Here is a 26,692-nt window from a genome sequence, read left to right on the forward strand (position 1 = left end):
ATTTGAGCTATAGAAGCCCTTGACTGTGCTGAAGGATCTGTGCATGGAATGATTATCAAGTTGCTGAGCGTCCTACTCCCTTTTCTACCCACCATGTTTCATAGATCATTGTCATTTAGAAACATAGAAACATAGAAAATAGGTGCAGGAGTAGGCCATTCGGCCCTTCGAGCCTGCACCGCCATTCAATATGATCATGGCTGATCATCCAGCTCAGTAGCCTGTACCTGCCTTCTCTCCATACCCCCTGATCCCTTTAGCAAAAAGGGCCACATCTAACTCCCTCTTAAATATAGCCAATGAACTGGCCTCAACTACCTTCTGTGGCAGAGAATTCCACAGACTCACCACTCTCTGTGTGAAGAAATGTTTTCTCATCTCGGTCCTAAAAGACTTCCCCCTTATCCTTAAGCTGTGACCCCTGGTTCTGGACTCCCCCAACATCGGGAACAATCTTCCCACATCTAGCCTCTCCAACCCCTTAAGAATTTTATATGTTTCTATAAGATCCCCCCTCAGTCTTCTAAATTCCAGCGAGTACAAGCCCAGTCTATCCAGTCTTTCCTCATATGCAAGTCCCGCCATCCCATGGATTAATCTGGTGAACCTTCTCTGTACTCCCTCTAAGGCAAGAACGTCTTCCCTCAGGTTAGGAGACCAAAACTGTACACAATACTCCAGGTGCGGTCTCACCAAGGCCCTGTACAACTGCAGCAGAACCTCCCAATTTGAGGAATAACAAGGCCTATAGGGATGAAATCCAAAGGCTGGCAGCATGGTGTTCAGTGAACAATCTGGTCCTGAACTCCTCCAAAACAAAGGAACTTATAATTGACTTTAGAAAAACCAGTGGAGATTACGACCCACTCTACATCAATGGGGTCTGTGTGGAAAGGGTACCAGCTTTCAGGTTCCTGGGTACGCACATCGCAGAGGATCTTACCTGGTCTACCAACACCATCACCACAGTAAAGAAGGCACAGCAGAGACTCCACTTCCTGAGGATCCTCAGGAAAACCAACCTGCAGGAGAAGCTCATGTTGTCCTTCTATCGCTGCTCCATCGAGAGTGTGCTGGCATACTGTATAACCACATGGTATGCCAGCTGCTCAGAAAAGGACAGGAAGGCCCTTCAGAGGGTCATCACGACGGCCCAGAAGATCATCGGCTGCTCACTGCCCTCCCTGGAGCACCTGTTCAGCCTACGCTGCCTCAGTAGAGCAGGCAAAATAATAAAAGATCCATCCCACCCCGGCCACCGTCTGTTTGTTCATCTGCCCTCTGGTCGACGTTTCAGGTCGATCAAATCCCGAACAAACAGACTTAAGAACAGTTTTTACCCCAGGGCCATACGAGAACTGAACACTACCTTTGCACTAGGCAACACCGTTAAAAAATCTTGTACTTAATATAATTGTATTTAATTGTATTTATGTATTTATTTGTTTTTGCATTTATTGCATATATGTTTGTACGCACCGTCAGGATTGGCTATTTTTTTAATTTCGTTGTACTCGTTGCAATGACAATAAATGAATATTATTATTATTATTACTGATGTTCCTAAACTTAGTTGAGGGAAACTTCAGCCAAAAAAATCACAACCACATTTACCATGTCCATGAAGAGGAGAAAATTTATTTCAGAGGCATTGTAATCATGAGCATTTTCAAGAAAGGAAACCAATCTGATTTTGACAACTCCTAACAGGTCACACTTACTGTCGGCCACAAGTCTCCACCAAGGTCCTCCTCAACTGCCTCCCCCTAGTGGATAGCAGTGTGGATTCCATCCATCTGGAGGCACAGTGGATGCTCATCACGCGTCATCCTCGAGAAATGCAGGGAGCAGCATCGACCACTACATAAGGATGTTCTTGACCTCACAAAGCCCAGAGGAACTGTGGAGCATACTTTGCATATTTGGCTGCCTGCTGAAATTAATCTCCCTCTTACATCTGATTCATTGTGGCATGCCAACTGTGATTCTAACCATCTGGTCAACCTCAATGCTAAAGATGGCTGCATCACTGCTCCAGTGCTTTTCTCACTCTCTCTTGCTATAATACTGCAAATGCCTTCCAACATGCTTTTACCTCATGTGACACAGATCTACATCACCTCCGGTCCAGAAACAAGATCATCCAACTTCTGTTGTTGGACTGCACTACACAATGACACGTAGATGTGCATGTTCTAATTACTATTGAGGCCCTAGAATATAAGAACAAGGATGTAAAGGTGAGGCTTTCAGGCACTGGACAGACAGCACTTGGAGTGTTGTGAGCAGTTTTGGGCCCCATATCTGAGGAAGGATGTGCTGGCTTTGGAAAGGTTCCAAAGGAGGTTTACGAGAATGATCCTGGGAATGATTGGGTTAACATGATGAGCATTTGACGGTACAGGCCCAGTACCATCAAATGCTCATCATGTTAACCCAATCATTCCCAGGATCATTCTCCTAAACCTCCTTTGGAACCACTCCAAACATATGGGGGGGGGGGGGGGGGGGTGTCACTGCATTGAAATCTACCGAATAATGAAATGCCTGGATAGAGTGGTGAGGATGTTTCCACTATTGAGGGAGTCTAGAACCAGAGGGCATAGCCCTCAGTATAACTCAGTATAAAAGGACGTACCTTTAGAAAGGAGATAAGGAGTAATTTCTTTTAAAAGAGGGTGGTGAATCTGTGCAATACATTGTCACAGATGGCTGTGGAGGCCAAGTCATTGGGTATTGTTATGGTGGCATTTGACAGATAATTGAGTAGTAAGGGTGTCAAGGGATATGGAGGGAAGGCAGGAGAATGGGGTTGAGAGGGAAAGATAGATCAGCCATGATTGAATGGCGGAGTAGACTCAATGTGCCAAATGACCTACTTCTGCTCTTATGACGAATTACATTCATTCGACTCTATTGATCAGCAACGATAACCATGCTCCAGAAAAAGACAGTAGACACAAAATGCTGGAGTAACTCAGCGGGACAGGCAGCATCTCTGGAGAGAAGGAATGGGTGATGTTTCAGTCTGAAGAAGAGTCTCAACCTGAAACATTACCCATTCCTTCCCTCCAGAGATGCTGCCTGTCCCGCTGAGTTACTCCAGCATTTTGTGTCTACCTTCGATTTAAACCAGCATCTGCAGTTCTTTCCTACTCCAGACTGAACTCTCTACTGAAGTCTCACAGCAAGAGATTATCAGGTGGAAGAATTTTAAGAATTTAATTAAGAATTTCCAAAACAACAATAAAACACTCTTAACTGTCAAAAGAGGAAAGAATTCAAGAATGTTCTTATTGCAACCTTAAAAAACTGTAATTCCTGTTAGAGGGATCTCTGGCCCAAAGCTGTTCAAAGTGGAGGAGAATCCCATTTAGATCCCATCGAGCATCAAATCCATTCATCAGGAGCACACAGAAATACAAACCTCCCAAACTACCCAGTCATCAGTTCCAGAAAGCACCAGCTGCCTCACCTGGTTCAGGGGCTGTGCGTTCCACATTAGACTTATCAATATCTCAGAGCTCACAGAACTGGAATGGAAGGGAGTCATTCTCTGTCCAGCGGGATCAGCTGAGAAGGAAGACGAGCATGCCATTGTCCGTTTTGCTTTTGTTTGAGATTAGATCGGGAAGAGCTGTGAGAACCTCCATGGTGGAATATGCTGATTCAGTGACTTCACAGTTGGTGAATGGCTGGAAGATTTATGCCATTTATTTAACTATGTTATAGAAAAAAACCAGTCAAATTGCATTTTGTTTACTTTTCAAATGAAGTGATACATTAAATTAAAACATTTAAGCCTCATACACATACACAGTGAGAATAATCTCTTAATGATTTCTGACATTATATCAGCCTTTAAATCATTATGTATGCTATTTCCACTCTCTGACCTTTATACCTACAGCTCCCTCAGTCATTAATGTCATGAAGGGTATGGTACAGATGCCTGGTCCATCTGTCTTTGTGCCATGTGTTGTGAAGACAATGGAAGCAGACAGGATTACACAGCTGTCATTCTTCATTGATGCAGATCCAAGGTGGCTGTCCTGCCCTTAAGGGAAGCAGTAATGGTATCTTTACTTTTGGTGTAACCTTTTAGATAATCAAATGTTATTATTTTATTACAGTTTTCCGCTTAAGTTTCCTTGCACCATACATCTCAATGCTCAAGAGAAAATACTTTTTAAAAAGTCATTCACTGGACAGCTGGTTTCTGATGCAGACTTCGAGGTAACAATACCAAATTAATTACTACAGCCGTGGGAATAGTCACTAGGTTTGCCTGTGATAAAGGTAATCGGAAGCTGGCAAAGGTGGTCCAGCTGCTTTTAGATTGATTAAGAGTCTTGGAAGTCTTAGAAGAGTGTACTCTCTGACAGTGGCACTCTTGGTCTGGAAAATAAACAAGAGGGACTCAGTAGAACAGGTCCTTGTTTTTTTATTTAGTGACATTCTAGTCAACATCTGCCTACATCAACAAAGAGGATAAATTTATTGTAGAAATTGCAGTGAGTTTAAAGTGGCTCAAAGCAACACTAATACATTATAGACACAAGGAACTGCTGATGCTGCTTTACATAAAAAGACACAAAGTGCTGGAGTAACTCATTGGATCAGGCAGTATTTCTGCCGAGGATAGACAGAAAAAGCTGGAATAACTGCGGGATAAGCAGCAACTCTGAAGAGGGTTGGGAACTTTATCTGACGGTGCTTTTTTTACCCTAATAAATTGAGCTATTTTGCCAGGTTGTGGTCGTTTAAAAAAAGAGCTCCCCTCAGTGGGCGAGTGAGTTGGAGCACTGCTGGTGCAGCCACAAGCTTTTCAGACAACAGCCACATGTTCCAATTGGAATCTATTGTCTGGCCTTGCATTTATTTTCATGATGTTTATTCTAATTGCCAAGATAGGATTTGTACTCTTTCCCCATTTACTAGCACTGAATGTTTATTTCACTAGCGAGGGAGCATCTAAGAGGTGGAGCAGCCTGAGGTTTAAAAAGCAACCATTCGTGTCCAGGAGTGACTGTTCCTAATAGTGCATAAAGGGAAGGAAGGCAGTAGTGGAGCAGCCTGTTGCGAGCCGGCACTTTGGGAGACACAGTTTGTCGAGGTGCAACTGCTGTCTTTGAGGGTAAGTATTGAGGTTTTGACGCAAGCGTGTTTGTTATACACAAAGTTCTGGAGTAACTCAGCGGGTCAGGCAGCATCCCTGGAGAAAAAGGATGGGTGACATTTCAGGATGGGACCCTTCTTCAGATTCAATGTCCGAAGAATATCGAAAGGTCACCTATCCTTTTTGTCCAGAGATGCTGCCTGACCTGCTGAGTTACTCAAGCACAATGTGTCTATCTTCGCTATAAACCAGCATTTGCAATTCCTTTCTACACAGTGTTTGTTAAATGTACTGATTAATAGAACAATGAAATTCTTGCTGCATCTTAGCAGGCCCAGAGATACAAAGTTAAATATACAATAATCAAAGATAATTAATGAATAACTGTAATTAATAATCTGAGGTTTGGCGAGGTGGCTGGGCAGAGGGTGACGGCCAGATAAGGTAAGGTCTTTTTTATTGTAGTTCTTCTTTAGTCATAGTGCAGATGAGTTGACAATTAAGGCATTGGTATGCTCCTCCTGTAGGATGTGGGGGATAAGGGAGACTTCCCGCATCCCTGAAGACGAACCTGTGCAAATTGCAACCAGCTACAGCAGCTGATATATTCAAGACACTGCAGGAATCTAGAGAAGAAATTGCAGGAGCCCTGGGTGAGGTTTATAAATCATCAGTAGACACAGATGAGGTGCCGGAAGACGAGGGTGGATAATATTTGCCTCTATTTAAGAAGGGCTGCAAGGAAGAGCCTGGAAACTATAGGCCAGTGAGCCTAACATCTGTGGCAGTAAGTTACTGAAGAGGTTTCTGAGGGATAAGATATATATATGTGTATATATATATATATATATATATATATATATATATATATATATATATATGCATATGGATAGTCAAGGGCTGATTAGGGATAGTCAACATGTGGGAGATCATGGCTTACGAATCTGAGTTTTTTGAAGTAACCAAAAAAGTTGAGGACATAGCTGTAAACATTTTGTATCTAGATTGTAGAAATGCATTTGATAAGGTTTCACTTGGAAGGCTGCTCTGGAAAGTTAGATTGCATGAAATCCAGGGAGGGCTAGCTGACTAGATAGAGAATTGGCTTCATGGAAGAAGCAGAGGGTGATGGTGGAAGGTTGTTTGTTAGACTGGAGGTCTGTGACTGCTGGTGTGCCCATTGCTGTTTGTGGTTTATATTAAAGACTTGGATGAGAATGTGTAAGGCATGATTAGTAAACTTGTAGATGACACTAAAGTAGGTGGTATTGTAGATAGTGAAGATGATTATCAAACATTACAGCAGGATTTTGATTCACTGGATGTTTTCAAGAGTTAGACTTATCTGTTAGGGCTAAAGGAATCAAGGGATATGGGGGGAAAAAATGGGGTACTAATTTTAGATGATTGGCCATGATCATATTGAATGGTGGTGCTGGCTTGTAGGACCGAAAGACCTACTCCTGCATCTATTTTTTTCTATGTTTCTGTGTTCAGTTGGGCAAGTGGGCTGAGGAATGGTTAATGAAGTTTAATGAAGATAAGTGCAAGGAATTGCATTTTGGGAAGTCAAACCAGGGTAGGACCTACACAATAACGGCAGGGCCCTAGGGAGTGTTCTAGAGCAGAGTGGTCTAGGAATGCAGGGATATAATTCCTAGAAATTGGCATCACAGGTACAGAGAGTGGTCAAGATGGCTTTCAGTACATTGGCCTTCAACGGTTCGGTTATTGAGTATAGAAGTTCCGATGTAATGTTACAATTGTTCAAGATGTTGGCGAGGCTACATTTGGAGTATTGTGTTCAGTTTTGTTTACTATGCTATAGGAAGGATGCTGTTAAGCTGGAGAAGATATACAAGGACGTTGCCCGAACCTGGGGGGCCTGAGCTATAGTGAGAGGCTGGGCAGGCTAGGATTTTATTCCTTAGAGTGCAGGAAGCTGAGGGGTAATCTTATGGAGGTTTATAAAATCATGATGGGTGCATTATAAAATCCAAATAGATAGGGTGTGCTGAGTCTTTTTCCCAGGGTAGCAAAATCAAAAAGAAGCTGTCATCGGTTTCAGGTGAGAGACGAAAGATTAAATAGGAACCTGTCGGGCAACTTATTCACACAGAGGATGGTATGTATAATGGAACGAGCTGCCAGCGGATGTAATTGAGGCAGGTACAATAACAACATATTAGACAGGTACATGGATAGGAAAGACGTAGAGAAATATGAGCAAAACACGAACAAATAGGGCAAACCTTGATGTGGCATCTTGGTCAGCATGGATGTGTTGGGCCAAAGGGCATGTTTCCTTAATGTAGGACTCTATGAATGTTATCCAAGGTTACTGAGATCCTCTGGTCTGTCATCTCACTGAGAGAGGCTAATATAGGAGTTGCTCATCCAAACTTTGAGCTGAGCATTCTGTGGAGTAGAACTGAGAGATCCTCACCTTCTACCTGATTGCAGCGGATCATATGTATTAAGCACAGTTCCTGCAACTTCATTAAGTACTGTGGAAGGGCAACAGAGAAGAGGTGGCACAAGGTAAAAGCAATGTGTTTGACCTCAGGTGACAAGATTTAACAGTGATGATGCAGATGCAACCTTTGACCATTAAATGCCCTCAGTTGTAGCTAGTTCACCACCACCGCATTTGCAAAGGACAATTAGAGGTTGTCAATAAATACAAGATCCTAAAAAATGAATAAATAGATTTTAAAAATTGAATGTGTACATGGTATTGCAGCTAAAAACAGCAATATTGAATTGGGCTTGTCGGCTCTGCATGTTTATTGTGTTGCAGTCAGCAGGGGAAGTTTGTGTGATCTGTTGTTATAGCAGTTGTATCACATGACTACCACTACCTGTGCTGTTAATTGGCTGCACGCACATCAGCAGAGGCCCTGGTGTTGAGTGGCTAGGTCTGTTGAAAGGTAACCTCTTAAAGTGCATTTTGACTGCAACAAAAAATGGCGGGAGCCAGTGAAAGAAATGAAACCATGCTTTGGCAGCATGAGGAATGTCTGAACATGTGGGAGTATAAACAGAAGTGTTCAGTCAATGTGCTGGCAGTGTTTCACTGACTCGCTGCTGCACAAACGTGCACAGACCTCAGCCTACAATTGTGAATTCTTATGTAATAGATAAGATAACCATTGCTATCTGATGGCCAGTCTATACTGGTTCAAATGCAGAATGAAGCAACATAACTACTGCAAGGCCAACGGCATGAGGTACTGCTTTTGGTGTCACAGAAGGTGGAATCCTTTTTAGTTCATGAAAATTTCAGACTCCACAAGCCCCCCCCCCCCCCAAACAATGCAGTCACTAATACTTTGAAGAAGGGTTTTGACACGAAACGTCACCTATTCCTTTTCTCCAGAGATGCTGTCTTACTCACCAGCATTTTGTGTCCATCTTCGGTTTAATTAGCATCTGCAGTTCCTTCACAATCACAATAATACTTATTAGTCAAGTATGTTTTGCAACATACGAGGAACTTCATTTGCCATACAGTCATAACAATAAAAAGCAACAGGACACACAAAATACATTTTAACATGAACATCCACCACAGTGACTCCTCCACATTCCTCACTGTGATGGAAGGTGAAAAAAAGTTCAATCTCTCCCTTCTTTGTCCTCCAGCGGTCGGGGACCTCTAACCTTCCGTTGACGGGACGATCTTAACTCCCGTAGCTGGTGGCGGGCCTTCCTCGTTGAGGCAATCAAGCTCCTGCATCGGGGGGGGGGGGGGGGATCTCAGCTCCCCCCGCGCAGGGCCATCTGCCCTGGGTAGTCGAACGCCGTGCAGATTGGAGCTTCCGACCGATCTCAACCCGAGACTGCGAGCTCTGCGATGTTAAAATCCGCAGGCCGCGTTGGAGCGTCGCTCCCAGGCAAGGGATCGCATGTCCAGATGGTAAGTCCACATCCCGTGGGGGCTCAAAGTCAGTCCCAGGCAAGGCCTCCAGCTCCACGATGTTAGGCCACCGAGCAACCGAAGATACAACCCGCAAAACAATCGCATCTCCGGCAAGGTAAGAGATTGAAAAAAAGTTTCCCCCACCCCCCCACATAAAACAAACCAGAGAACATTAACAGAGACTTTTAAAACTTACCAAAAACAAAAAAAGTTCAAAAAGGACAGACAGACTGTAGGCGATGACAGAATTACATAAATTTACTATTTGGTCTTTATAATTGCAGGAAGTCTAAGTTTTGAGTCTATCATCTGTGTGGAGAATGATTTGAGCATGGTTCCCAGAGCACGCACTGCAATTAAGAAGAAAAAGGTGCAAAAAGATGCCAATTTTCTTTTGGGAGACTGAGTATCACTTAAAATTGAACCTGATTAGCAACCCCCCCCCCCCCCCCCCATATATTGTATCCACCTATCCCTTAACAAGTCAAGTCAAGTCAATTTTATTTGTATAGCACATTTAAAAACAACCCACGTTGACCAAAGTGCTGTACATCTGATTAGGTTCCAATGGGGAAAAAAATGAAACATACAGTAGCACGCAAACAGTTCACAGCGCCTCCTCAATGAGCCTCAAACGCTAGGGAGTAGAAATAGGTTTTGAGCCTGGACTTAAAGGAGTCGATGGAGGGGGCAGTTCTGATGGGGAGAGGGATGCTGTTCCACAGTCTAGGAGCTGCAACCGCAAAAGCGCGGTCACCCCTGAGCTTAAGCCTAGACCGCGGGATAGTGAGTAGCCCCAAGTCGGCCGACCTGAGGGACCTGGAGTTAGAGAGGGGGGTTAGAAGATTTTTGATGTGGGGGGGGAGTGTCCATTTAGGGCTTTATACGTGAATAGGAGGAGCTTGAAGTTGATTCTGTACCGTACAGGGAGCCAGTGGAGAGAGGCCAGAATCGGGGTGATGTGGTCCCTTTTACGGGTACCCGTCAGGAGTCTCGCTGCGGCGTTTTGGACCAGTTGCAGGCGGGACAGGGAAGATTGGCTGATCCCAGTGTATAGGGAGTTGCAGTAGTCTAGGCGGGAGGAAATGAAAGCGTGAATAATTTTTTCTGTGTCGTCGAATTGGAGGAAAGGTTTGATTTTAGCTATGGTTCGAAGTTGGAAGAAGCTGGCTTTTACCACAGTGTTGACTTGCTTATCAAATTTTAATGCAGAGTCAAATATCATGCCGAGGTTTTTGACATGCGGTTTGACTAGGCAGGATAGACTTCCAAGACTGCCTGTTATCAATTTGATGGAGTCGGGGGGGCCGAATAGGATGATCTCAGACTTGCTCTCATTTAATTGGAGGAAGTTCTGTGCCATCCAACATTTTATGTCCTCAAGGCAGTGTAAGAGGCTGTTTAAATTTGACTGGTTGTTGGGTTTCAGGGGGTAACAGGCTTTGTCCTGCCCCCACCTCTCTTCCAGCTTCCTCACCCCCCACTGCAATCAGTCTGAAGGGTTCTGACCCAAAACATTGCCTTCTTCTCCAGAGATGGTGCCGGACTGCTGAATTACTCCAGCGCATTTTGTTATATAATAGAGATCACTCTAAATACATTGGGAAATTTGGTGACTGAAGAAACTCAATTTTTGTGTCATTCTGTAGCTAATTTTTGCAGCCACAAAATCTTAAAACTTAATACTTTTCAAATGACTCCCAAGAATGTAATCTGTAATTATTTTTCATTTACAAATTAATCAGTTCAAGGATGAAGGATAATGGAAGTGAAATTCAATCATGTTTGTTTTACATCATCCAGTTTTCTTTGCTGATCAGTCAACTATTGATGTGCGTTTGAGAGATTTTGCCCCCATCATTTTGTTCTATATGTTTATTGGTATTAATCAAAATCACAATAGGCAATTTATTCATTATTATGTATTTCTCAGGATTAATAGTGAGGCGCAAGCTTGCCAAAGCTATAATTGCTGGTCCAAACTTACACAAACTAATTTAAGACTCAACTTTGCATTAAATCCCACTCACACGTAACCTCAACTACAATTAGCTCTAACTCCTCGCACAGCCCACCTCCTAATATACCCACACCTTGAGTTCAACAGTGGGAAAGCTAGAATTGAAATAGGATGTATCCCATCCCAATACTAGCTTTACACCTTGCTGATGTCACATCTTTAGTTCCATTCAGGAATCTTTCCTAAATCATTCTTTTCCCTTTCTTTAAAAGTTTTGATTCTTATTCAGTTATTATTTTTAAGTCACTACTAGACCAAGTGGACCCGTTGGGCCCATTCCTCGTAGAGGGGGAACAGGGAAGGGGAGAGGGTGTCTTCACTGAATGAGCCCTGGACTCAAAGCCTCTCCTGTATTGGCGTAGCACCCTCAACCCCCCCCCCCACTCAATTCCCCTTATCCCCCCATCTCCCCCCACTGACCCACTCCATCCCCCCCCCCACTCATCCCTCCCCTGCCCCCACTCCCCCTGCCCCCACTCCCCCTTCTCCTACTCCCCCTGCCCCCACTCCCCCTGCCCCCACCCCCACTCCCCTTTCCCCCACTCCCCCTTCCCCTACTCCCCCGCCCCCACTCCCCCTCTCCTGACCCCCACCTCCCTCCCCTGCCCCCACTCCCCCTCTCCTGACCCCCACCTCCCTCCTCTGCCCCCACTCCCCCTCTCCTGACCCCCACCTCCCTCCCCTGCACTGTCCCCCTTCCCCCCCACTGTTCCCCACTGCCCCCTCCCCCCACTCTCCCCAACCCCCTCCCCCCCACTCTCCCCCTCCCTCCACTCTCCCCCTCCCCCCACCCCTACACCCACTCGGCCACCACGCCCACTCCCCTCCGTGGAGCTGTTGGCTGCGAAAGGCACTTACCAGTGCCCTTGTGTTCAACGCTGACTGCCGACGTGCGAGTCTCTGCCGGGGCGGGGCCAGCCGAGAGGTGAGGTGAGAGAGGGGAGGGGAGAGGTGCGAGGGGACGACTAAGGCCGGGCGGGCGGCCCTGCTGCCGGCGGCCATCTTGTTTTGGCCAGTGAGGAGCAAAATGAAGTCGAACGTGGAGCATTGTGACGTCATATGCTGAGGACTTTCAGGAAACGGGTTAGAAAGTGAATTTTTAAACTTTAAAATGTCTGTAGCTTTAAAAATGTAGCTTCAATTTGAATGAGAGTTGTTCGACATTATGCCCAGGATAATGGTGAGTAACGTGGTGCAAAAATTGTGGCGCTATGGTGTTATGGCGAGTCTGGAGGCTTGTACTTTGTTAAAGAAGTTTATTGCGGTAGCAATATTCAATTACAAAGGAAAACAACCGAGATTATAGACAACCATTAACTCAAACTGTTCACATCGAAGTTCTCTTCCCACTGACTGGTTTTGGTGGCTGCTGAGGGCTGCTGGCCAGAGGACTCCGGAAGGAAATCCCCGGGCACTCTGAGTGGCGAACCATATACCAGTTCCGCGGACAAAGTTCCGAGATCCTGCGTAGGAGCAGTACGGATGCCCAAAAGGACCCAGGGGAGCTGGTCTACCCAGTCAGGGCCGTCCAGCCGCGCACTGAGGGCCGCCTTAAGTTGCCGGTGAAACCTCTCCACGAGCCCATTAGCCTGTGGGTGGTACGCCGTGGTCTGCTGCAACCGGGAACCGTACAGCTCCGCTAGCATAGCCCAAAGGGCAGAGGTGAACTGGGACCCCCGGTCGGTGGTAATGACGGACGGAACACTGAAACGGGCCACCCAATGGAGGGCCAGGGCCCGGGCACAAGAGGCGGCGGAGGTGTCGGACAACGGGAAGGCCTCCGGCCAACGGGTAAATCGGTCAACCACCGTGAGTAGGTGAGTGTAGCCCCTGGCGGAAGGTAAAGGCCCAACTAAATCAACATGAATATGGAAAAAACAGACCGCAGGGACCGCAAACTCCTGCACCGGAGGTTGGACATGCCGGTGAACTTTAGCGGTCTGGCAGGGAACACAGGATCGGGCCCAAGCGGCGACTTGCTTCCGCAGGCCATGCCACACAAACCTGGCGGCCACTAAGGCAGAGGTGGAGCGAATGGACGGGTGCGCCAGCCCATGAATGGCATCAAACACCCGGCGCTGATGGGCGGCCGGCACCTCCGGCCTGGGGCAGGGAAGGGAAACATCACACCAGACTTTTGTACCCGCAGGCCCGCAAGCCACTTGGGCCAACTTCAACCCCGAAGTGGTGGACTGGTATGCTGAGGCAGTGTCTGCCAGGCGCTGTGCCTCCACAAGCTCCTGGAAATCTACCTCGCATTCCACCGCTGAAATTGGGGAAATGGCTGGCCTGGACAGGGCATCAGCAACAGCATTAAGCTTACCCGCGACGTGGCGGACATCAGTGGTAAACTCTGAGATGGCAGTCAGGTGCCGCTGCTGGCGGGCCGACCATGGGTCGGACACTTTCGAAAAAGCAAAAGTCAATGGTTTGTGGTCAGTAAAGGCCACAAATGGGCGGCCTTCTAGAAAATACCTAAAGTGGCGGACAGCTAAATAGAGAGCCAGAAGCTCTCGGTCAAAGGCGCTATATTTCAGCTCAGCCGGATTAAGCTGTCGGCTGAAAAACACCAAGGGCTGCCAACTGCCATCTACATGCTGTTCCAAAACCCCTCCCACCGCCACGTCCGACGCATCGACCGTCAGGGCCGTGGGGGTGGAGGCGCTCGGGTGGACGAGCATGGTGGCGTCTGCCAGAGCCACTTTAGCTGCCTCAAAGGCCGTCTCAGCGGCCGCGGACCACTCCAACTCGACAGGTTTGCCTGCGAGACACTGGAAGAGCGGACGCATGATCCGTGCCGCTGCCGGCACGAACCTGTGATAAAAATTCACCATCCCCACGAACTCCTGCAACCCCTTTACTGTGGTGGGACGCGGGAAGGCACGAACAGCCTCCACTTTTTCGGGCAAAGGAGTGGCGCCGGCTGAGGTGATCCGGTGTCCTAAGAAATCAATAGAGGGGAGGCCAAATTGACACTAGGAGGGGTGGATGATGAGCCTGTGGTCTTGAAGCCGCCGGAACACGGTCCGTAAATGGACCAGGTGTTCCTGCTCCGAGCGACTGGCAACCAGGATATCATCCAAATAAATGAAAACAAAAGACAATTCCCTACCAACATGGTCCATAAGCCGCTGGAAAGCCTGTGCCGCGTTTTTCAAACCGAAAAACATACGCAACCATTCGAACAACCCGAACGGAGTGATCGTGGCAGTCTTCGGCACGTCTTCCGGATGCACAGGAATCTGGTGGTAGCCCCGCACCAAATCAATTTTGGAGAATACCGTGGCACCTTCCAGCCTAGACGAGAAGTCCTGGATGTGCGGTAAGGGGTAGCGGTCTGCCGTAGTGACGGCGTTAAGGCGTCGGTAATCTCCACATGGTCTCCACCCCCCAGATGCTTTGGAGACCATATGCAATGGAGAGGCCCACGGGCTGTCGGAACGACGGACAATGCCCATTTGTTCCATCTTCTGAAATTCTTCACGCGCTACCATCAGTTTGTCTGGCGGCAACCTCCGGGCCCGAGCGAAAACGGGGGGCCCCTCGGTGGAAATGTAATGGACAACGCCGTGCTTTGCAGAAGGGGCATCGAAACGCTGAACGAGCAGCTCCGGAAACTCAGCCAGGAACGCAGCATACGGGTCGGAGGCCGTGACAACGGCCTGGACAGTCGGGCTGGGCGGGGTGGCCGGCGGTGGAGCAACAGGCTCATCGCTGCTAGCGGAGGGTCGAAGGCCTTTACCTCGGACATCGGCTACTAGTGAAAAGGCCCAGATCAAATCTGCGCCCAGGATCGCCTGACCGACTTCCGCAACGATAAACGACCATTCGTACGTGCGGGTGCCTAAAGACAGAGACATTGCCCGCGTACCATACGTGCGGATGGGGCTACCGTTAACCGCGATGAGGGTAGGCCCTCTCTTACCTGACCGGGTTTCGAGGTCGGTCGGCGGTACGATGCTGACTATTGCTCCCGTGTCGACCAAGAACTCTGTGTCTGTGAATCGATCTCTGACGTAGAGGCGTCGGTTCTGGCCAATCGCAACTGCCTCTATGTACGATCGGCCGAGGCATTTCCCGAGAAAATGCAAGGTGAGCGGCAGTTGCGGGCTTCTCCACCCCATCTCAGATGATAATAACACCAGCCGCGCTTGCGCGGATCTTTTTGGCGGGGTTTCGGAGAAATGGCGGGAGTCGCGGCGCCATTTTGATGCCGCTGCGGGCTGCCCGATGGTGCCGAGACCCTTTTGATCGAACTGTGTTTTTTCAATTTCGATGCCATGAGCGCATCAGCTTTCTCCGCATATGCCACGGGGTCCTTAAAAGAACAATCCGTGAGCATAAGCCTAACATCTTCTGGAAGTTGCTCTCGGAATGCCTGCTCGAACATGAGGCAATCCATGTGCTCACCTGCCAGCGCCAACATTTCGGCCATGAGGGCGGACGGCAGCCGATCGAGATCAGGTAGGTGCATAAGCCTCTCAGCTCGATCATGCCTACTGAATCCGACTGTTCGAAGCATGAGTACCTTCAGCGCCTCGTACTTGCCCTCTGCTGGAGGGGCGGTGATGAACTGCATCACCCGCGCGGACGTCTCCGGCGGTAGGGCGCTGACCAGTTAATAATACTTTGTCTCATCCACCGCGATGTTTCTCAGGTGGAACTGCGCTTCAGCGTGGGCAAACCAAAGGTGTGGTTGATGCGCCCAAAACGGAGGAAGATGAACGCTGACCGCGTTTAGCTGCGTACCGCTGGGCGTTAGAACCGAAGCAGGGGCGTCTTGTCCCTCCATGGTAGATGATCGGCTAGATCACGTCGGGGTCACCAATATGGCGAGTCTGGAGGCTTGTACTTTGTTAAAGAAGTTTATTGCGGTAGCAATATTCAATTACAAAGGATAACAACCGAGATTACAGACAACCATTAACTCAAACTGTTCACATCGAAGTTCTCTTCCCACTGACTGGTTTTGGGCGCCAAAACCACCACGTGACCTTGCTGGCCAATCCGAGGGTTCGACTCTCAGGACCAATCCCTACAGTGTACCGTTTTGGCTGTTGCGAAGCAGCAAAGTTATGGTGTGCACAAACACAGAGATTAGAGATATGTGATGTGCTCAATTTAAGAGTGAGTAGATAAATGCATATTGTGGTTGACAATTAGGATCAGAAACTTGCATTCTATTTTCCTCCTTTAAAAGAGCACAATTTGACAAAACCTTGGATTAATGGGGAATTGACTTTATATCCTTTGCATTTCAGTATCACAATTCATTGCCCTTTAAAGTTAAGTATTCTGGTCATCTTATTAGAGACAAACTAACATGCTCATTAATTTACACAGAATATGACAATACATGTAGAATTCTTCAATACATCTATAAAAGTAGGAATCGACTCCCACAACATTTCAAGGATAGAAACATGCAGTAACTTAGTGTCATATCTGTCTCTTTGACAAGCTTCTCACCATCAGTGCCATCACTAAAGGCACTGGGCTTGTCACCACTTTCACCTGCATTTCTTTCCCCTATAACTGACTGACTTTGATCTTACTCAAGTCCAAGGTCCGCAGTATCTGCACTGGGATTTATTTCTTAATTCTATCAGCAACTGTGGCATTTTGTATCTCACCGTTCCAGTAAAGTTATTTTTCCATTTGTTCTCATTCATCTCTCAAATAGATCACCACCCTTTCACAGTTGGCACAACTATCATTTGATCCCTCTTGGTCACCTCATTACAAATAGTCCCTTTGTTCTCTCCACTGTGACGAACAACATATTTAATTAACTTTTCCTATTCCTGCTAGAAGGTAATTGAACTGAAATTGTAATTGTTCCTTTTCCCACAGATCTGCTAAGGATCTCCAGCTATTTCTATTCTTATTATCGCCCCGCAGGGGGTGCTGGTAGCAAAGATTAAAATTATCAGGTTACCAAACACCAATTGAGAGCAAAGTCTTATACACCAAAGTCTGAAGAAGGGTCCCATCCCAAAAGGTCACCCATTCTGTTTCTCCAGAGATGCTGCCTGACTCACTGAGTTACTCCAGCACTTTGTCTATTTTAAGTCTTTTATACCAGTTCAGTTTGCAACCTAATGAACTGGGATATATAATGAATCATGATTGACCCTGTTCCTTCGCACCTCTTCCCCATTCTCACTGAATTGCAGATCTAATGGTCCCAATAACCGTCCATTATTTTAACCCAGTGTGTATTCTCTACATGCAAACACAAAACATGGGTACTGGCAGACATTTAAATCAGAGGATGGTTTGGTGGTAACATTCAGCTGGCGTTTCTCAGATTTTGCTATTAAGTAGGCCATTCTGCCTTTCTACTATTTGCTGGGTTTCATCACCCCTGCTTACTTTCCTATTCTCTCTCTTGTGCCTTTTAACCCCATTCTGATTTCCCTGCCACGCACCTATTTTACAATTACAGTGGTAAATTAACCTGTGTATCTTTGGAATGTGTGAAGACCCGGGGAAAACCGACAGTCAGGGAGAGAACACACAAACACCCCATAGATCAAACATGGGCCGATGGAGCAGAGATTCTAGCTGCGAGGCAGCAGCATTAGACTGCAAGCACCATGCCACGTTGGTAACAGTTTATTTACTTGGTTGAATTTCATCCATTTCTCCTCTAATTCCTACTGAAAAAAAGGTAGTCAGTGAATATGAATAGGCAGCAGAAAAAACTGTCAGTGCTCACTGCTTGCAATCTCATATTAATGAAAGTTATGTGAAGTCTGTGGAATGATTGTGGTTCTAGGCTTGGACTCCAGAGTAATCCAGGAACCCGTAAGTAAATCTGTGGTAGAGATTACCCTGAAAGCGATAGATCATTGACCATTGTATGGCAGTGACCACACAATATCCCTGCTGTTTGTTAGGTAATACTGCTTCTTTTAGAACCCAAGTTCCTCAATCATTCAGAGGAGCTTGTCAGGACCTTCACCTGCAATTGTATGCGGGGGTCAGTACAAATATGGTACAAATGTTCTCATGACTTGTAAAGTGTAAATGTTGCAATACAGTTATCTATCAGCTATCTATATTGCATCCTGCAAGGCAAAAGTATTCTTATGGTGACATGATATTTCTGTCTCTTTCCCTGTCCAAAATGTGGAAGTTGAAGGGCACCTTAGCACCTAATCTCAATTATGAACGGACAGAGAACATTGGTCTGATTGTCAGGTTTAATTGGCGAACAAACTGGGACCATATTTAATTCACAACAGCCAAGGGCATGGCAAGAGTCTGTAATAAGCAGGTTATTCCAAAAATTAATAGTTTTGTGGTGTGATGCTTTTTAACGTCGTTTAGATGAGTTTTTGTGTGGTCTTTTTCGGCTTTTATGAGGAATTAGTTCCATATTTGTTTTCAAACACTTCTTCTTGTCCTGAAATACATCCTCTCCAGAGATTGGTTCAATTATTGCACCCAACATTGTCACAATTTTTGGTAAAGTTAATTTGCGTGTTGCTGTCTCGGTATTCCATGTATTCCCAAGGGGAGCACAGATGCTCTTCTCAAATTGACTCTGATTGGTAAATGGGAAAGGTAGTTCATTTACCTGCAGAAAGACAAAGAATACAATATTCAGTGCTTAAAGAAACAATTTATAATGCATACAGTTGTGACCAGGTGACATTTAAAATATCTATGTCAATTATTTACTTAAAAGATTTAACTCAATAATAGCATGGAAATACTCCACACATTTATGTTTGGTTGTCTGCATTAGGCCCTGTAACTGTTCACCGTGTAATTCAGGCATACAGTTCAGAACCATCTCAGGCTCACTCTTCAATTAACGCAGAGTTTGTATTCTCGAGCAGCATGACAGAAGGCATGCCACACTTGAAACCACTTCAAGAGGCCGGGGAAATTTAAAAATACACGATTCCTGCTTCCCAGCTAATGTCAGCATTGTATAAATTTCTTTCAATTTCAGTATCTCACCAGCATTCATAAGCTAGCTAATATATGAAGAATGGCCATTTGAAAAATGAAGCTGTGCAATGGGAGAGGTCTCAACCAGGGTTTATTTACTATTATTTAACTGGCTTCTGTAAATTTGTCTCTATTGTGTAGGTTAGATCTAGTGTATGGGTGATTCCAGGTCGGTACAGACTCGGTTGGTCGAAGGGCCTGTTTCCACGCTGTATGTCTAAACTAACCTTCACACTTCATGTGAAGGGTAATGGGAGAGAAGATATACAAATGTTCAATATATTTAGTTTAAGAAATATTAAGTCAAGGTTAGCATCAGCACTTTGCAAATTTAACAGCTGCATAAAATAATCTCAATAATTCTGAACCCTCCCCACAAATGTGGTGATGGTACACAGAGACCCGTTGCTGACTGAGAACATCACAGTAAACAAAGCAATTACAAGATTTTCCCTAAAGCTTAATGTCTTTTCTGCAGTATCATAAAAGCATGACTGTAAAAATATATAAATCTGCCTACGGATGAATTCCTAAAGAAATTCTACAGTAAATCTATTTGAGTTTGAACTGTGGCATTTAAGAGCACAACACTGTTGGTAATAGGTGTTTTTGTTGCCACATTATTGTGTTCATTTGTGAAGCTTTTCAAGTAGACCGACACATATCTCCAAAATAGTCGCAAATGATGTCTAAATAACAGTGGCTTCCTCGGTACAAGTTTTAAAAGCTGAAAAGTGATAAATCTGCAAAGGTATGCAGAAAGACGTACAGGTATGTAGGTTAATTGGCTGGGTAAATGTAAAAATTGTCCCTAGTGGGTGTAGGATAGTGTTAATGTACGGGGATCGCTGGGCGGCATGGACTTGGTGGGCCGAAAAGGCCTGTTTCCGGCTGTATATATATGATATGATATGATATGAAAGTATGTGCTTCATTTGAAACATAGCTAGGTGGAAAGAGATCGAGACATAAATCCCTGACTTCCACATCCAAACACTCTTGGGGGAAAAAAGCGCTTCCTGGACATATCAGGAGTATAATCGATCCAATAACGATATTTACTTTACAAACCTGGTTCACTCTTACCAGACAACTTAAATTGAATAAAGGACAAAAAGTGTTAAGATGGATAGCTTTGGATAATGAATTTAAACCAGGGATGTATGACTCAACATTTAAAGAGTGGATGAAAAAAGGAATGACTGCATTTTGTACTGTTACTGAAAATGGAGACCTAAGAAGTTTTCAAGATTTGAAGGACAGATTTGCACTTCGGAACCAAGACTTGTTTAGATACCTCCAACTGAGAGAATATTACAACAAAAAAGTAAAAAGGAAGGCACCAGAAAAGAATCCAGTGGTAAAAGTGATAGTCAATGCGTATCATCAAAAAACATCAAGGATTATTTCTAAACTTTATCATAGTTTAATGGAATGTCAAGCTAAAACTACATTTTATGTAAAATTTAAGTGGGAAAAGGAATTGAATATCACAATCTCAGAAGAAGAATTACATCATATGTGTGTAACACTAGACATCCACTAATTCACAAAAATGGAGAGAATTTAATTGGAAAAATTTGATTAGTTTCTTTATTACGCCTAACATAAAAAGCAAGCAAATTCTAAGGCAACAAACATGCTGGAGGCAATGTGGCCATACAGACGCAAATCATGCACATATCTCCTGGAATTGCCCAAAAATAGAACCATTTTGGGACAGAGTGAATTCAGTATTAAAGGAAGTATTAGGATATATAGTCTCCAAGAAGTGTTCCATTTTATACCTGGGTAATATAACTACACTGGTGCTGAAGGAAGGTCATTACGGTTAAAATCCTACTTACAGCTGGCAGAAAGGCCATTGCAAGAAACTGGCTTGTAGTGGACACACCCAGACAGATGGTTAGACATAGTACAGGAAATATTTATGATGGAGAAAATGACATATTCTCTAAGAGTGAAAGAAGACGAGTTTAACAGAAAATGGGAAAAATGGATTAGGTATAGAAATAAAGACATAAACACTGTATAATTTTATTGACAATAATGTAGGTTATTGGAAAATGTTTTAATAAGAAAATAGATCTGTATACTGCTTCATTAATTGTAAACTGAATTGTTTCGTTGTTACATGTGTGTTTTATTTGTGTACGCATAAAAGCAATAAAGATTAAAGAGTAAAAAAAAGAAACATTTATCTAGATCATTACTTGGAAACAAAAGGCTTATACTTCAGGAGGTAAATATCTCACCATTTTAGCAATTTAATGGCACAATGCGATAGTGCAATGGTATATTTCAGAGACAATTATCATTTTGACATCTACGAGTTAAAACAATCGAGACTGAATTACAGAAACGCAATACTATCTGTTCTGTTCAGGAACTGGGTTGAAAATTTTCAATCTCAATGGATTTCATCATTGAAAGGAAGAAAGGCATGCTTTCATCCCATCAAGTCTGGACTGGATTCATGCGCAATTTTTGAAAGCAGAAGACAATATACTGATCTTCCATATTGCAACCTGTCGTCTTCCGATATCCACTCCCTTTAGAATGGGCTGGGAACCTGGTGCCTGACCATGTGGAAGTCATCTCACCTGATGTGCTGCAATGTGAATGTCTCGTTTCTCGCTGATTATAACATTAGGTAAATTCTGATCTTTCCTTGGCTGAGCTGCGGGAGCTTTAATGCAGAACCTACGAAGAATTGGAAACAGAATACAATGAGATCACATGATAATATTTGCTACAGACATTTTAACCGAATCTGACTGTGGCGCATTTTATTTCAAGAACACTTATGCATATGAATAACTATCGCACAGGCTGGCAAGATAATTGAGCCAGGTAATTGATCAACTTGCCTTTTCTATTCTTACCAATATGATTAGCTGTGCAATTCCCTAGATTATACTCCATTTACCATTCCCCCCCACTTAATGGAGGTTCCTTGACAAACACTCCTCATAACTTATTTTAAAATTTGGTATATTACCATGGATCATAAGTGACTGAGACCCCAACAATGATCCAAGGCAGACTATTAGGTACAACTCGCCAACTTACAAATGACCACCTTTTCCCGATTATCTATTTTATGTGAACTAATCAACTATGTGCTAATATATTACCCTCAAATCCATGACCACTTAACCACATGCCTCAGTGGCACTATATTAAATATTTTTTGAAATCCAAATATAGTACATCTATAATCTACACTAAAATGTGTCCAGCTGAGTAGATTAAAAAAAATACTCTCACCAATTTATTTCATGAGGACTTCATCTAATGTTATGCTTTTCAAAGTGCTCTGTTAACACTTCCTTATAAAGAATCTCAGCATTTTCAAAGCAATGAAATGGCCTGTAGTTTTTCTTTTCCTCCTTTAGTTGAATAACGTTACCTCTTCTGCATTCCCAATACAGCTTTCCCAATACAGGAAGATCACAATTAATTCAGCTACTAGCTCTGCAGCCATTTCTAAGAGCCCTCGGATGCAAGCCCCACGGGGTAAGGAATTTGTCAACCCATAGTTCCACAATATTGTCTAGTCTTCAACTGCTCATTATTCTAAATTGCTCACTTTCTTTTGCCCGTTGAAATCTTCATAAGGACCTGAAACAAAACATCACCAATCCGTGTTCTCCAGAGATACTGCCTGCCTACTGAGTTACTTCAGCACTTTGCATCTGTGATTCCTTGTGCCGTCATAAAGTATTTGTTTATCCTTTGCTATTTTGCTCTTCTGAAGTATTAATTCCCCCATCTCAGCTTCCCTCTTCCTTTTAAGGTATTTACATTTCTGTAAGTTGACCTGAATGTTTCATTTTCTCTTTCCCCCAACACACAAACCCCTCAACCATTTTAAGTAATTGTTTCCAGGTTACTACAATTCTCCCAATTTTCAGGCTTATAATAAATGTTTGTAACTTCCAAGCAAATTTCATTCTAATATTATTCTTGACTTTAGAGATTTCAAGCTACACGGACTCTATTTTTGAATGGAATGTACATCTGTTGAGAATTATGTATTTGTTTAAAAGTCTACCATTGCTGATCTAAACTCGTACTTCTTAATCTAATTCCCTAATCTTCATTAAGCAACAACCTTTCATAGTTGAATAATTTTCTTTAATCAAGTTTTAAGAATTGTTTCAAACGTTACTTTCTGACTGAATGCGAGTGTGTTATGCAATGATCACTCTTTTATTCTTCAATGCTTTACTCTCAGATCACTAATTAATCTTGGATCATTACTCATGACCAGATTTAAAATAACCCATTCCATGGATGGATCCACAATGCACTGTTCTTGGGAACCGGCCTGAATGCAGTCGATGAATATGCCCTCGATAGCACTTTTGCCAATTTTATTCACCAAGTCTATATTAAGGTCGAACAAGTTATCAGCAATTCCAAGTGGGGAGAGCACCGAACACCACTGTAGCAGCAGGGGGAAAAAAAACTAGATATTTATTATTCTAACTTATAAGTAGAGGCTCACGCATGGCTCGATTCTAATCATGTATTGCCTTTCCACTGACTAATTAGCACGCAACAAAAGCTTTTCACTGTACACGTGACAATAAACTAAACTGAAACAGAAACATTCATGCATTATCAATCTACCTTCTTCTCTTCTTTGCACTTGGGCGCAGACCCTGACCTCCCCATTCACCCCAGCCTGGCAATACCAAGTTAATGTTTTTTGGTTTGTTGGCATTAATCTGCCTCTTCTTTTCTTTAATGAAATCACCAATTACGTCATCTGATGCAAAGGCCTCCTTAATGATCATACGTTGATCCTCTTGACACTCATTCTAAAATGGAGGAAATAAATGGAATATTATTTCAAGACCAGAAGCTCACTTGAATTTTTGAATATGATTTTAAGCATAACTATATTTCTATAATGTGTTCCAAAGTCACTTAGAGTATGCACTTAAATGGGACATCCAAATGACAATAATGTATTATGTAATAGGATAAATTCTATTATTATTCTATATACATGTAACTCAGTGATACCTTATTAAAGGCCAGTCTCATATAATAGCTTGTTCAAAGACTGCTCTGAGAAATGATACAGTGCTTGCACAGCAAATTCCAATTTCAATTGTACACAAAGAGAACTATCATTTGGAAGCTCTTTCAAACAAGAAAAGATAAATTGCAAGAATCAGTGTTATTACATGATTGTAGTATGTAAAAGGCTCTTCAAAGATGGTATTAGACTATAATTGACCTGATCCATAATTGCAACTTCTGTTAGGTTTACTGGGGGAAAAGTCCAAAACATTCCCCAAGTTTTGAAAAAAGAAGTTTTAAAGGTAGAGAAGCTTCTTGAAAAGATTTGAGGGCACTGATAGGGAAGGTGTGGCAGATGACAGATGGCCCAAACACAGAGCACCAGTATAATGTTTAACTTTAAAAAACATTATTGTGTCTAATTGCAGCATCGGAAGCTATTTGGCCTTCTTACAAAATAATGCAATTAGTCCTAATTCCTGTTCAACCACAGCTCTGCAAATATTTTTATGTCGAATATTAATCCAATTCTCTTGTGAAAGCTAAAGCTATATCAGAATCCACTGCATATAAGCAGTGACTTCCAGATCATGATCATTTGTGCAAAATAAGCTTTTCCTCAAATCAATTAAATCAGCAACCTCTGCTAATAACTTCCCTCTGTTTACTCTACCTAATCTCTTTGAGATTTTGTATATCTCTCAATCTGCTACAGTCCAAGGCAAGCAATCCTAGATTCTCTTGTCTATTCTTATAAATGTAATCCTACAGCATGATAATAAATCATTGCAGCAACTTCGCTGGAGGCTTCACACATATCCTAAAGTTCAACGATCCAAATTGGATGTAATACTCGAGTCTCAGCCTAATCAGTGCTTTCCAAAGATTCAACCTACCTCTATTTTCAATTAACTACACTTCCATGTTTTGTGCTATCCTGCACACCCATGTCTGCATTTTAAAAACAGTTTTAACTGCAATACCAACTCATGGGACGACCATGGTCTATCTCCTTAGTCCGAACTTTACTCTTGAACATATCATTGCAGTGGACAAAGTAAATAGTATAACTACCATAAGCAGTGACATATTCAAGAATTCAATTTCAATTTTCTTAATTCTAATTAAAAATAATCAGAGTTGGATCAGTTTAATACAACATTAATTCAACTGAAGTTTTGAAATGATTGTCAAAAGCAATTATTCCAAAACAGTTTGGTTTCAAATGAATTAATCTTCCAGTTGCAGCAATAGGTTACTAAGGCACTAACTATGTCATGATAAACCAGTTTCCTAAATTTGAAAATAACATAACCCACAGAATTTATTCAGCTATATGTTTTCCAAACCCCAAAGGAAATCTGAATTTTCAGAATTGTAGTGAAACCTTTAATTGTGCTTCAGGATCATTTTTGTTCTTGAGGAAAGCTTTAAACTAGATAATGAGGATTAAAAAAAGTTGCGAAGGATTTAGCTTTTGTTAACATTTACTCTAATTATAAACAACAACCAGAGATTCTATTTACCTCACGCAATAACCAATTAGTCAGTAAATTATTTTCTATAAAAGCCATTAATAATTAAGTTACCTCCTCCTCTATTGCTGTTGGAACTAAAGGCACTTTAATGGTTTTTGATGCAAGCATCAACACATTTTTTGGATTGATATGGTCTTTTTTTACTTTAGTTGTAGTTTCTGGTTTATTTTCTGAATTAACTTCATCATTAATGATCTGTGGTGTATTCAAGGCTGATGCCTCATTAAGTTCATGTCTTTCATCACGACCCAAAGCCTCAAGTTCTTCAACAGTCTTTTTGTGCTCCAACTGCTCATTTAGTATTGGTTCTTCTTCCTTTGCCGGTATCTGTGCGTCCTCCTTGCTGCTCTCAGTTCTCAATTTCTTATTTTTTCTTTGATTTTTCTTCGGCTTGGTTGACAAAGGCTGTGATTTATTCTTAACCAATGTCTTAAAAATATGATTAAACTCACAAACGTCATCATCGAGATGCTCCTCTTTTTTGTCCTGGTCAATAGGCACAATGGTTTGCTGTTCTTTGTTATTGTTAACGTTATCTGCATGCATTATTTCACCCACATTAACAGTCTGTGCACCTTCACGTTTTGTACGGATTTTCCGTCGTTCATCGAATTCCTGCAGTAACATCTCATTTTCTGATGGTTTCTCCCCTTCGTCTGATTCTTCACTGTCATCCAACTTCACAGCAGAAACTACCTCCGGTTTCTCAGCTTCAAAATTCTTTGGATCAGTACTCAGTTTTCCCAACATCCAAGGGTTAGCTGCAGTGCTCATCTGAACATCATTCACAAAATCTGGAACAATGTCATCCTTGTCCACCTCAGCTTCCATTTCATCCTCACTCTCTGACTGAGGGACCACTTTTGTCTTGAGTAGTTTACTTTTTTCTAACTGCACCTGAATTGCATTACGAGCCTAAGGGGAAGATAACATTAAACATTAGCAGATCAAATTAAATAAACAGAATTTCTGCAGATTATTGCAAAATTAATTAGCCAACAAATGCAATCAAATGCCAATAATTTATTCAACAACTAAGTAATTGATAAATTAGGATTGTTTCCTTTACAATATCATGCACAAAAACATTT

At 43.2% G+C, this 26,692-nt stretch overlaps 1 protein-coding gene across 1 annotated transcript in view; it reads right to left on the reverse strand.

Moving 5' to 3' along the window:
* Positions 1-15,969: 15,969 nt before the first annotated feature.
* The window catches only part of LOC144600611 (U3 small nucleolar RNA-associated protein 14 homolog A), a 30,143-nt gene continuing 19,420 nt past the window's right edge, over positions 15,970-26,692 (reverse strand). Inside the window, exons 11-14 of the mRNA XM_078412403.1 lie at positions 25,653-26,516; positions 23,665-23,855; positions 21,630-21,729; positions 15,970-18,646 (exon numbers count right to left, since the gene is read on the reverse strand). Coding sequence (XP_078268529.1) covers positions 18,383-18,646; positions 21,630-21,729; positions 23,665-23,855; positions 25,653-26,516 — 1,419 coding nt within the window. The 3' untranslated portion in view covers positions 15,970-18,382. The remainder of the gene's footprint in view (positions 18,647-21,629; positions 21,730-23,664; positions 23,856-25,652; positions 26,517-26,692) is intronic.

This window comes from Rhinoraja longicauda, chromosome 15, assembly GCF_053455715.1.
Source record: "Rhinoraja longicauda isolate Sanriku21f chromosome 15, sRhiLon1.1, whole genome shotgun sequence".
NCBI classification, from domain to species: Eukaryota; Metazoa; Chordata; class Chondrichthyes; order Rajiformes; family Arhynchobatidae; genus Rhinoraja; species Rhinoraja longicauda.